Here is a 13,088-nt window from a genome sequence, read left to right as displayed (position 1 = left end):
TCCCCCGACCTCATCATCATCCCACACACTCAGTTTATTTTCTCAGGTGAACAAACTGTATTGCACACACTGGCTCCCTCAGATGCTCTTTATTAGGCTCCTGGAATCAGCTGTACTTTCATCTCGAGTAGGAGTGTGTTTGTGTGTTTAAGGTTTAAATAGACCTGGGTTGAGATTTTTTTAAATTCTCACCAAAAATAGATCGAAAAACTGCTTTATGAAAAGTGTTTTTTTTATAGTGTTCTCAGAGTTTGAAGATGTTGTAAAAACTAAATATACCCAACAGAGTATATTTGATTTTAGATTAGAGTTTGTTATAGAAGCAGAGTAACATGACGTCAGTTGTTTAAACTGTGATAATTTGAAAATGCTACCTATTGACAGGTACAGGTAACATTTATTTCCAATCTACCATAAAAATTCTAATTAAAAAAAAGACCTGATTCATAGATAAGTTTCAAGCTATCATCCTAAGTGCCATTGGGTATTAAAAGGGCCAGTACCCATCTTCTTATTTCACTCCTTGCTGATGGTCCAATCATGACGGTGTAATTAAACCTGGAAATGTTTCCCTACTTCTTTATTTGCCAGCCACTCGTATTTACTGAACACGTTATTTTCATTTTGTAAATTCATGAATATGAAAAGAAGACATACTCCCATTTAAGACACAATTTCATTTTAATGGATGTGTACACACTTCACAAATACATGCTGAAATTGTTAACACTATGTGAGGACAACTTCTTTTACTAACACTCTGTGTTCAGAAACAATTGAAGTAAAATTCATAATGAAGTTAAATTAAACAACATTAGACAACATTTTGTCAACTTAAGCAACGTTTGGTAGGCAGTGTATTACTTTAGTGAACCTTCACAGAAGGCATTTTAATGATACCTTTGTTTAATGGAAAAAGCATCTACATGAATATGCAGCTAGAGTGAAAAAGAAAGTTTAAAAAAAGTTACTTCTCTGTGTGTCTAGTTCAAGCTTTAATGGCTAAAAAAAACATATAGACATGCAACAAAGAATTTAAATAACACACTTGGCTGATAAGACATAAACTGTGTTGGTATGATATAAAGTAAAAATGTATTTTCTTTATAAACACCCGGACAAAGCAGGATGAAACCAAAGTAGGAAGGAAATATGAACAGATCTGACCACACAAGCTTTTTCAATGGAACTATGTAGCTTCATGTATAATCTATGTTTAAATAAATAACATTATAAAGTGCACATACTACAGCTCATGACACCGACCGCACAAATTCCATTCTATCCATAAGTACAATACACACCCAGCAATTTAACAGATGATCTCCTAAGATATTAGAAAATCTGAATTTGAATGTACGGTTCAGCATTTATTTACAGCCCGGCAAAAAAAAAATGGTATAATATTTGTAATTGAGAAGGGGGTAAATGCAACACATATTATTCCAGTCACATAATACAAATCATGATGTAGCCTTCATACAAAAGCAGTAAAACAATAAAAGCACTGTGTATTTGGTTAGAGATAAATGAGAGTGGCTCACTGAGTGGATATTTCAAAATGAGTACAGTACAGTACAATGTGCACATTCAACCTTTGAGGCAAAGATGCCACACACGATCAAGCTCTTATATGGTAATACATGAAGAAAGTAGGTTTACATTATGACATTAGCATCGTTTTCAAATGCCGTATACGAGGGAATGAAAAATAACAAACACCTTACACAATCAACCGAAAAACAGTTGAGTTGGCATTTAATGTTATCAGATGTTGTTTTGTTCACCCTTTGTTTCTCTTGCATTACATTCATGAAATGTACATTATTCAAGGAAAATACATTTTCACTTCTAAATCCCAATTATACAAAACTGTTTTTGTCTGTATATTGTTTTTGTCTACTCAACAGTGGATCACATGTCAGGAAAAGGTTTGTGGGTTAGCCAGAATTTCAGCACATCTCACAGACGCATGGACTGAAAATTAAGGTAATTTACATGGACAGGAGGGTTGGTCCAAGTGGCCACAGCTGAAGCCATCACATCACTGTAGCCCTAAAAAAAATAAAAAATGACGGTGTACTGTAAACGGGATGATTCGCTCTCAGTTATATATCTACTGTTACAGGCAGGTATTCAGACGCTTCGTTCTGCTGTGCTACCCTGCACACAATTTGAGACATGCCTCCCCCTTGTGGATGATTTAAAACCAATCCTGACATTAAATGTTTGAAGGGATGATCTCTCAAAATTCCAAGATTCAAAAGAATAATAAATACATAATATAAATAAATAATTCATAAAAACATACACCCGTGAAAGACTCGCATTAAAGCAAATCATCTCTTTTTACATATGTAAAAAATGTAACTGTAAGAGAAAGACCAACCTCAACTATCAGTCGGGGGAACACATGATGATCGCCGTGACCTGCACATAGTTTTCTGTGAAATAAAGCAAAGAAAACATGACGATCATAAATGATTCATTAGAACAAATGTAAAGCAGTGAAGCACAGTGACGCAGAACATAGGTTTCCTCGTTCCGTTGACCTGATTTTATATCTCTGATTTGTTTTAAATTATTATATTATTTAATGCATATTTTACTCACTGAAGTTCCTCTAGGACATAAAAAAAACATCAAACTTCAAAATATTAGAAATGTTCACGTATGAGCTTCAGAAAGTGTGCAACAAACTGTTTTATCTTTTCATAAAGACTCAGTTTCTCAGTTTGTTTATGATAAAAGCAGGCAAGGACTGTGAATCCTACCTTTGTATGAAGGCGATGATGAAGGACTGGGTTAGATAGCCAAGGATGTCTCAAGGCCTCAGATGCCCCTATCCTCCAACTGATAACAAACACAAGGACACAGTATGTATGACCATACACGCACACACAGACGACAGTAAAACAGAAGTTTCAAGTTTCAAGTTTTATTTGTCATATGCAAGTTAACACAGGGTCAACAGTACAATGAAATGTGTGCGAGAGAGACAGCATGTCAGCTCAGCAAAATCAGCTAAATTAAATTTTATATATATATATATATATATATATATATATGAAATATTTAAAAATAAGTACTATATACAATTGAGTTAAACAATAATTAAAAGAAAAAAAAGTTATGAACATATATGAACAGAAAAAATATAAGATTAAGAATTAAAGATGGATACCTTTTATTCACAATGAGGAGTCTGGAGATGAAGTCTTTGGCTTCTTCAGTTGTATCTACAAACTCTTGTTCCTCAAAATTCCACTTACAGGCCAAGATGTTGTTCAGAGTCTCATTGTCATCGTCGCCGAGGAAGGGACAGAGACCGCTCAAACTACCAAGAAGAGACAGACAGTCGTTAGCAACAGTTTGTTCGTATGCGTGTACATGTGTTTGCGTGTGTACTTACAGCATGTAGGTGATGACGCCGAGGCTCCACATGTCTGTGTTGAACGACACAAAGTCGTAGTTTATGACTTCAGGAGCGAGAAACTCTGGAGTGCCAAAATTCACTCGCAGTTTCTCACGTGGTTTATATCTATAAGGGAAAACGGACATTTACATTTTGTATGATTACAATAAAACTGTCAATAAGCAAAGCAAATGCTGGTACTTACACCCTAGCCAGGCCGAAGTCGATGATTTTGATCTTATTTGTGACTCTGCTCACACAAAGAATATTTTCGGGCTGTAATTTAAAACAGTCGATTGATTAAACTTCGAGAATGCGTTAAGTCTGTACGAAAACAACAATACAATGAATGTAAGTGACTTTGTTACCTTTAAGTCCAAGTGTAGGATGTACATTTTGTGCATGTGCTGCAGACCCTCACAGATCTGCCGGATGAACACGACGGCGTCCAGCTCCATTAAAGTGTAGTTTTCATCAATGATCCTGTCAAACAGCTCCCCTCCACCAACACTAAGGTTAAAAAACAAATGCATCAAACACCATTCAAACACCCCAAATGTACAGCATTTTAAATCTAAAGTATTGTTTTTTTAATTTAGCGTAATTATCAATCAAGAATGCATTTGTGAAACTAACTTAACCAAAAGTTTACTGGACATTATTAAAGTAATGTAAAGTCTATGAAGAACAACTACTTGGTATATGCTGATTTGAAAGACAAAATAAACATTTGTGCTGAAAATATAAAAGAAGGAGCATACTATTCAAGTACAAGGATGATGTCATTCCTTGACTCATAAGCTGCATAGAGCTGGATCAGGCTGGCATGGTCCAGATTATTCATGACCTGGATCTCATTCTTCACCACCTCCTACCAAAAACACAGGCGCAGACAGACAGACAGATGCAAAAGCAGACAAACAGACACAGATGCAGACAAGCGCACAGACAAGCGTGCACACACACACGGACACGATGAGATGTGTCAGCTGTTCTCTGCTATGAGACAATGCATCTTCTCTTCTAGGTCAAATATCTCTCACCTAGGTGAGAAGTATTCCCTTTGCTTCTGTTCCAAGCGGCCTTGTAGTGCACTAGTATGTACTGAAAATTGGAACTGGGCTGGCTTTTTATATCATGTGGTGTGGCTGTAACTGTAGTATCAAAATAGGACTAATCCACTATGATGAAACTGAACGTTAGGTGCTGTACCTTTTCTTTCAGGGTCCTGGCTTTGATGACCTTCGCCGCCAAAGTGAGACCAGAGGAGTTTTCAACACATTTGTGCACCTGGCCAAAACGACCGCTTGAAGACAGGAAGAGAGAGAGAGAGAAAAAATATATATATAGTTGCATAGTAACAGTAGCCAACTGTATCCCATCCTAGCAGCATAGAAACAGTTGTGAGAGTTTTCTGTGTCCATGACAAATCAGAAACGGATCTTCCGTCAAACGAAGAGGTTTTAGGACAGTGGAGAGCTTAATCTGTTATTTCATTAAATCTGAGCTGCCCTGTGTCTCCTCTTTGAAGACTTGGATTAACACTTAGTGATTAGCTACCAGCTGGCACCAGGGATACTGTTTCACATACCACCAAGTCCTGAAGTAAAAATAACTGCCGTGACTCTGGAGTTATGAACCGGGCGAGAGGAGAAGAGGGGGGGAGGGTTACGCAATTAGGCTTTATGGGAACCTCTTTCACACTGCCTTTGATCTGTGATCAAATGGTCGTCAAATGCTTTCATTTTTTAAATGACACAGAGATTTGAAAAGTACGGTTGCTCACCCGCCCAGGACCTCCTGCCAGTTGATGGAGTAGAAGTTGATGATCTGGTTGGGCTTGGCAGAAACAATGCGGTGATTAAAAGGAGCCGATGGAGGAAGACCGGTATCTAAAGTAAGGATGGGGAACCCGAGAAAAGATATAATCTGTTTTAATAAGTTATGAGGAATGTGAGAACATAGGAGCTTCAGTGTTAATTAACTACAGTGAGGCTTTTGAAAGAGTGCATGGTCGCTATAATCAAGTTAGCACATTATGAATTACCACGCTATGATAAACATCTATATTACAGAGTAACCACGCTTTAGCTCAACACTTCTTCTAGTCATAGTGCCAGACTTCTTCACAGGCTTTATTCTACTTCATACTACTGTACCGTACTGTACTTAGCATTCTCAGACCCTTCATGAAGATATTAAGAAAACGTTAAGCATTAAATGTATGAAATATTGCCAGACCTAAGACAAATACTGGCTTTGTGAGGCTGATAATGATATTGAAATTTAGGATTTAAAAAAGATTCTGGTAACAATATATCGGCTGACGACTGAATTTCTTTCTATATAAATAAAAAATATTATTTTAAGAATTGTGCTCAGATACATACTTTTTTTCAAATCTGTCTCACTATAGTATGAAGTGATTTAAAGCAACTATAGACTCCTATATTTGAGACTTAATTCAAACTACTATAGAGAATTCAAGCCACACACACAGGGTCTTTCACAGTCTCCGACCACATGTACATTTTGTAATGATTCACTTATTCTGGCTGGCCCTGCCTTACAGTAGACTTAAACTTAAAGCTCATTTACTCAAACATTCAGCTTCCCATCATGATTAGTGTCGAGGAGTCCTGACTCACCAATGAAGTACCGCTCTGCATCTTCATCATCTTCCTTTTCGGCATCATTTTCCTTTCTCTCTCTCTCCACTCTTTGTTTTAGGTTCAACTGGAATTCGATTCCATCCGCCCTGAAGACGGCCCAGCCCTCAGACTCAAGCTTCTCTTCCTCCTCCTCGTTGTCCTCCTTCTTCTTCTTCTCCTCCTCTTCCACAAGCACCACCCGCTTCTTTGTGTGTTTCTTCACTGATAAGTGTTCCTCCTTCACACAGAACTTGGTACTTGTGCTGCTGACCTCTGATATCTGGTCCGTCTCAGCGTTCGGACATGCAGAGGCATCTTTGTGGTCATCACTGCTGGAAAAAGGTTGTGTTTTTATATTTGTTTGTTTTGCTCATAACTTGTGTAGTTTCAAGCACATACTGTAGATGATAAAGTCTTAGTTAAATGGATCTTTGAAAAAATGTATATATAAAGAAATGTACTTATCCAACACTATTAAGAATTATGATCAATAATATGCCTTGATGATTGAATACATACAGTACATAGCCTATATAACTGTAATCAAAACAGATTAATGAAGCTAATTAAGTTAATAACATTAAAGAAAATGAATGAGGAAATGAGCTCGATATTTCTGTATTCAATTGTGTAATCTACCATCGTTTTCTTTATTAATTGTTTATTTAACTTTAAAAGATCACCATTTCCTAGGAAAGAAGATGACATCATCAAATATTTCTCCTTCATTGAGCTCAAAATATTCAATTTACTATAACGTAAGACAAAGAAAGGCACATTCTCATATCAAATGTTTGTACTTAAAGGATTAGATGATTATCAACATAGTTGCAGACTCATTTTCTGTTAATGTATGGACTAATTGATTTAGTGACAACTCATTGCAGCTCTTATGGGGTTAAACATAAACTACCTTATAGCGGTTTGTTCTTTTTCCTCATGGGCAGCAGACAACTCTGGGGCTTTGGCTACTTCTTCATCAGGAGAAGCAACCTCTTCTTTCTTTTCCTCTGGGGGCTTTTCTTCCTCTTTCTCTTTCCCCACATCCTCCACATCGAGCTTTGGTTCCGTCTCTGTAACCTCTGCCTCATGCACCTTTTCCACAACCTCCTCCTCACTAACCGCCTCAACAACCTCGTCTTTCTCACCCGCAGCCGCTTGGGAATCTTCACGCAGGTAGTCCAACAAGTTGCAAGCACGGGAGTCGAGTTGCTGATCTTCGGGGGACACTCCGGCCTCCAGGTCCAGATATCCAGGTGTGGGCTGGTGACCTGATTTCTCTGCATTCTCCCTGTTGAGTTTCTGCACCTCTTCGAAAAGCAAGACCTGCTTCTTCAAGGAGATATTTTCTACGAGAAGAAGTCCAAACAGGATTTGGATTTAATCTCTTGCAACTTGTTAAATACTGGTGAAAGGTTATGGTACATCATGAGGCTGCCACATATTTCCCCCTGACCTTCTGATCTTGGTTTATGTGTCACAGTGTAAATGCTAGTTGGCCACAGCTGTACACGTAATAGAATATCACACAGTAAGATGTTTCTCTTTAATAAAAGCTCTAAAGGGCAAATTTATGTTTTTATTTACATGTTGCTGCTGCTGTGTCTCGCTGATTATTTACAGACATATTTCAGTAGAATTAACTTTATTTTTGATTTAAGCACCTGCTGTGTCCGGAGGCTTCATCTTCTTTTGAGCCTTCAGACCCTTAGGACTCAAAGAGGGCTTATCTGTCCCATCTTTACCTTTGTGGTCCTTCAACTGTGAAATACAAATAAAAAATTGTTGAAATAGAAATCGGGGAAAGTACATTAAATTGACGCTAAATTTTCACATTCTTAAAGAAAGTATCTCAGTTCAAATGTAATATTCAAGGAATATTTTGACTTTTAGGATTTTGAGATGGTTTTACTTCTTCACTAGCACTTTGCTTTATTACTCCTGTATACTCTGTCTATCACACTGGTACTATTTACTGTCCAAAAGTTCAAATTAAAGGCAACAATGCTCTTTTTTTCTTTGCCAAATGTAATACATAGCTTCTTTCTTGTCAAGGAAATCAGAAGAGCTTAAACATGAAGCACAACGAGGCAGCCTGCAGAGATAATTCCAATAGCACATATTTACATATCATATATAAAAAGACACATTCCTGTACATACAGACTATAAGCACAATAAACCTACAAAGTTTCCACATTTGCGAGAGGCGAGGAAATGCTTTGGTCCATGGAGCTTTATCTTGTGAGAAGTCTGTGGAGAACTGGGCTCACATGCAGGAATTATGTCTTGATTCCCTTTATTGGCTTTATTAGAAGTAGGTTTCTAGTAAAAAAAAACAAAAACAAGATGGTAATGCTTAGTAGGGTTAAATGAATGCACGTGAAATTGAAGAAGTGTTAGGAATGACTGTCAATAGGAGAGATAGGAAGTTGATATGATGAAGTTAGAGTCGCATTAAAAGCACACAACATGAATCAAAAAATAAATATGTAGTTCAATGATATGATGAAGTTAGGGTCACATGTAAAACACACAACACAAAATGCATCAAACATCAGATTAATAATTAAATGACATTAAATAACGACAAAAGGCAAAATATAAACAACACTACCTCTGTTTTCATTTTACAGATAAGCACATGTCCTGCACTTCTCCATGCGCAGACTCCCTTGTATAATAGCATGCCTTTGATTATTCATAGCAGATGGATAGACAGCAGCAGGGCAGTGAATTTATAGCTTATCACTTGTCGCACTCAGCGACGGAATGCATTGCTGACCCTGAGTGGAAAATATTACAAGCGACGGTGGGCTGTTGTTCAAATTTCTCAGCTGAGGAAACTCACTAAACACTCTCTGATCAGGTTAACATGGAAAAAGCTGTCTCGAACTCGGGGGTGTCTCACATTTGTTCTCCGAGTGCTGTCGCAAGGTAAACAGCAGAGGGGATATTTCCAGTGCAGTGACAGCAGTGTTTTCTGGAATTCGAGACTGGAAAAAGGACGCCATAGTAACAGCAGTTGCTTGTACGATATCTCACACCTCTGGAGGTGGAAGATGATGGAGCCACCATCTGACAAGGGCTCTGACGACCACAGAAATTCCCTGAAATGTGAGTCACACGGAAGCCATCAGATTGGTATGTGGTCATTAATCATCAGGATATAATCTAGCCATAAAATTTGGATCCAAAACTTTGAATTGGCTTAAATGCAATAAATTATATCCTGAGGCTCGGGTGGGTAATGTGTTTTAGAAACTTTTTTTGAAACATTTGTTGAAATACTCTTTACATCTCGACAGCAATCAATCAATCTAAATGCTCTGTCAAAAAAGGAAAATAATCCGGTATCTGTGTCTGTCGCAGGACTGTAATAAATGGTGCTTGCTCACCTCTCATTGAAAAAGAGTTGGCAACATCGGGCTGGGTTTCTTCAGTTAGAACATTTAAATAATCTATTTTACTCTAGCTGGCTTCTCCAATGTTTCCTACCCAAGCTTTGATTATGTGTTTTGTACACTGTGAACTATGACATAAATACTTCTTCAAGTATGTGATAACTTGACGTCACAACCACTCAGGTGAATTTGCTTGTACATTTACATTTGTAATTTAGCAAACGTTCTTATCCAGAGCGACTTACAGTGAACTACCTACAGGGACAGTCCCACTGGAGCAACTCAGGCTTAAGTGCCTTGCTCAGAGGCACAATGGTGGCATCGAACTCGCAACCTTCCAGTGTTCTATTTGGAAACCACTAGACCACCACCACCCTGTGGTCATCTAGGTCATAGAGGAAAAGAGATATGACTCTATGCAGCTACGCAAGTGATAGGAGAGTGGTGATAAGGTGCATTAGAGTGTCTGTAAGTGCAGCTCACGCTGTTGATGCCAAGCAGCATTTAGTGACCTTTATATAGGGTCACGGTCTGTGTTGTGATTGTATAATAAAAGCAAAAACCTCAGGTTTGATTTGGAGGGGACTTTAGTGTCACAGAAACCTGTTTAATTCAGCTAAGCCAAAGTTAAAGCTAAAAACATCTAGTTGAAAGTGTAAATTCTGGATTCTGACATACAGGTGCAAAGCACAGTGAAGCGACAGTAACCTCGCTGAGATTATATTTACATAAGTACATATTTACTTTTCTGAACCTATACAGGCAATTTCTTAAACACTGCATACAGTGTTAAATACAGACATTTACAGGAACCTCTAAATTAATCAGCAGGACTTCCAATAAACTCTTATGAAGCATTATTTTCCACTGCAGGAAGTTAAGTAATTTGCAGAGAATCATACGTCATACCCACTATCCATACCCACTGTTACCCTACTCGAAACTAGTGATGTAAAACACACCATGTCCTAACTGGCTGGCACAGCACTGAATAGGACACAAGTAAGACCAACAGATACAAGGCAGAAATGTGAGTCAATGAGAGAAGAGAAAAGGGGAGAAAGATTGACTCATCACAATTTGTTGACACCTAAGTCCTGGTGATTTGAAGGGGTTAAATGCCTTTTATACCACAAAGAGTACAGCACCACTCACATTTCACCCCTGGCCTCACCTCTCGTGCCCTCCCAGGGGATCCCAGACTGAGCCTCGTGCCAAGGAGGCCATGTTGCACTCAGCATGGGTAGAGATCCAACAAGTATAAATGTGAGTTAAATTGGGCTTTTATTTTATTTTTTAACTATAAGTGACAAATGTTTTATGCAACAGCTTAAATAACACAATACAATTAGCGTTCTTAATTACTTTACCTTCAATCAGCAGTTGGCAAGTGTGTGTCAATTCCCAGACACTACCTTTTTAAAAGCAGCCACATTATATGGGGTATTTAACACGCAAGCCAAGTCACATTCATAGTCAAGGCTTTGCTGCTATGATCATTTTCACATGTTATGCCAAGAACAACAAGATCTTTGTGAGGTCTAAGAAATAAAAGTCACCAAAGAAAATATACAGTTTCTTTTGCATCACTAAAACTAGATACCTGGCGATATGAACTCAAGAATGTACTTCAGTCCTTTAAACTTGCTAAATCTGTAACCCTTAATTCATATAAAAATGTGTATTTCTGCAAAACTTTATGCAAAAGCAACACATTTCATTATGCTCTTAGTCTCACCTGGTCAAGCCTCCTGTTTATTGTGTCCGTAGATGATTTCCTCTTAATTGCTTGCTTGGCTTTATTGTCTTTGGGTTTGGAGCCCTTCCGAGCCGCAGGGCCTTTGAACATCAGCTTCATAACCCTAGAACTCTTCACCGTCTCCCCGATAAAGCTGATCACCTGCTGCATGTTGAGGACCAGCTTTTCCATCCCGTCCAGCTTGTGAGCCTGCTGCTCGGACCGCTGGTTCACCGTCAACATGATGTCGCTCATCTCCTGGCATATCTCTCTGGCTTCTCGCCCCATGACCTGGGTCTGGTTCACCATCTTGGGTGGAAGATGGATTTCCTCCTTATCAACCTTCAGATTCTCCATATCCTTCTCGATGCCGTCAATGTCCTGAGACATCCCATCTAGTCGGTTGAGGACCTTTTCTTGAATGTTGATGAGCTTGTCCATCTTGCTGCTAAGTGACTCAATCCGGTTTTGGATGAGGTCAAAGCCTGTGCCGTTGGCATCTCCTACTGTGTTCAGTACCAAGGAACTCATGGCTTCCGGTGATATAAAAATCACGTTAAGACACCGACTTGAGACAAAAATAGGACCAATAGAGTCCGTGAAACAGACCAAAATACTTTTTTAAAAATCGTAGCCAGCTCTGCCCTTCAGTGCTCCCCGTTGGTGTGCACACTAATTAAGATACAGAAAAGTGTCACTACAAAGAAGTGATTCAAGATTTTTCTTAAATCACCAATAATGCAGGTAAAGATTTTAAACCTCTAAAAAGTAAAGTAAAGCGATCTCTGACTAGTATTAAGCCAGAAGAAACCTTCTCTGTTTCTCTCACACTTTATCCCTGGCGCCTGCTTCCCTCCATACTAGAAATGGTATTAAGAATGGAGTGAGCCGGTGTCCCTAAATGTAAATGGACAGCCTACGTCAGCTGGGGTCAAGTGTTTGGGGTGGGGGCTTGGCACTGCTTGGACTATGAGACATTTGAGAGGCTTTAAGTGTTGAGCCCTCCACCGTCACTCCCCTGCTAGGTGTCAAAATGATCACTGTACACGGAACGTCTTTCGTGAGTAAGACAAGTGTGACAATGCTCAGTCATTTTTACCGTTTTACCTAATCAAATGGCAATGGCATTAACTCGTAACAGATAAACACGTCTCGAGTGGACTTCACAGGTGGGCTAAGGAGGAGGAGATTACAGGTTGTGGTTTTATTTTCAAAATAAAAGAAGATATTTTATTGTCATTTCTAAAAATAAGTTGTGCTGACAAATGAAAATAATATTCATGGAATTGAAAAGTCTGAAATGCTGCTGGTTATTTGGCACCGCTTCTATGAGAGTCTGCCTGTGTACAATTGTGAATGTGAACCATGTTTGCAATGTAAATTCACTCGAATGCCTGTAACTTGCACTCAGTATCCGGGGAAACGTGAAGAAGCATGTGGCTCCTAGCTAAGGGGAACTACAGTAACATGTTTAGCCCCTCCACTGAAAGAAGAGATGGGTGACACGAATGATTTATACGATGCCTACTCACTGACAAAAACATCCACCAATAACCTCCCTTAGGGGAGATCCATTTTAATTTAGCTCTTGTAATATGACCGTAATCCATGTTCCCAATAAATCAAAATATGTATGATTTATTTGAACAACAACATGTGTCGATGTCAACACACAGGGTATATACAGATATGAAACTCCTAAGTAAACACTGAACTCCATGCTATAGTCGAGATTATTTAAATAATTAGCATTCATGGATGATAGAGCTTTGCTCGAGCTACCATGAAATACTTTTGACAACAGGGGCACTGACTGCAAACTGAGCCACAGTGACCCCAGCCAAAACCCCTCACTCACTAGAAGGAGGGGGGGGGGGTGAA

At 38.7% G+C, this 13,088-nt stretch overlaps 1 protein-coding gene across 4 annotated transcripts; it reads right to left on the bottom strand.

Annotated features, from left to right (window-relative positions):
• Positions 1–668: 668 nt before the first annotated feature.
• mylk4a (myosin light chain kinase family, member 4a) lies at positions 669–12,062 on the bottom strand. Of its 4 annotated transcripts, XM_029454002.1 has the most exons (16): positions 10,644–11,189; positions 8,977–9,175; positions 8,253–8,390; positions 7,731–7,827; positions 6,980–7,415; positions 6,064–6,398; positions 5,202–5,307; positions 4,628–4,721; positions 4,177–4,286; positions 3,784–3,925; positions 3,621–3,691; positions 3,413–3,541; positions 3,185–3,337; positions 2,775–2,853; positions 2,390–2,444; positions 669–2,055 (listed from the first exon to the last, which is right to left on the bottom strand). In XM_029454002.1, the coding sequence occupies exons 1-15, from the start codon at positions 10,694–10,696 to the stop codon at positions 2,391–2,393; spliced, it is 2,196 nt and encodes a 731-aa protein (XP_029309862.1). In that variant the 5' UTR covers positions 10,697–11,189; the 3' UTR covers positions 669–2,055; position 2,390. The 4 variants fall into 4 exon arrangements, with proteins under 4 accessions (XP_029309862.1, XP_029309859.1, XP_029309860.1 ...); XM_029453999.1 differs by lacking the exons at positions 8,977–9,175; positions 10,644–11,189 and adding an exon at positions 11,208–12,062; XM_029454000.1 differs by lacking the exons at positions 8,977–9,175; positions 10,644–11,189 and adding an exon at positions 11,208–12,062 and having other exon boundaries at positions 6,064–6,395.
• Between the last annotated feature and the right edge of the window lie 1,026 nt (positions 12,063–13,088).

This window comes from Cottoperca gobio, chromosome 17, assembly GCF_900634415.1.
Source record: "Cottoperca gobio chromosome 17, fCotGob3.1, whole genome shotgun sequence".
Taxonomy (NCBI): Eukaryota; Metazoa; Chordata; class Actinopteri; order Perciformes; family Bovichtidae; genus Cottoperca; species Cottoperca gobio.
The sequence above is the reverse complement of the archived record's forward strand: the minus strand, read 5'-3'. Positions and strand labels throughout refer to the sequence as shown.

What these genes read in the sequence shown, in the direction of transcription:
- mylk4a (XM_029453999.1), bottom strand. Translation starts at nt 11,738, where the DNA reads ATGAGTTCCTTGGTACTGAACACAGTAGGAGATGCCAACGGCACAGGC. An exon ending in TCCTACACTTGGACTTAAAG is followed by an intron (nt 3,692 to 3,783) that starts GTAACAAAGTCA and finishes TTTAAATTACAG; the next exon opens with CCCGAAAATATTCTTTGTGT. An exon ending in ATCATCGCCTTCATACAAAG is followed by an intron (nt 2,445 to 2,774) that starts GTAGGATTCACA and finishes TTTATTTCACAG; the next exon opens with AAAACTATGTGCAGGTCACG.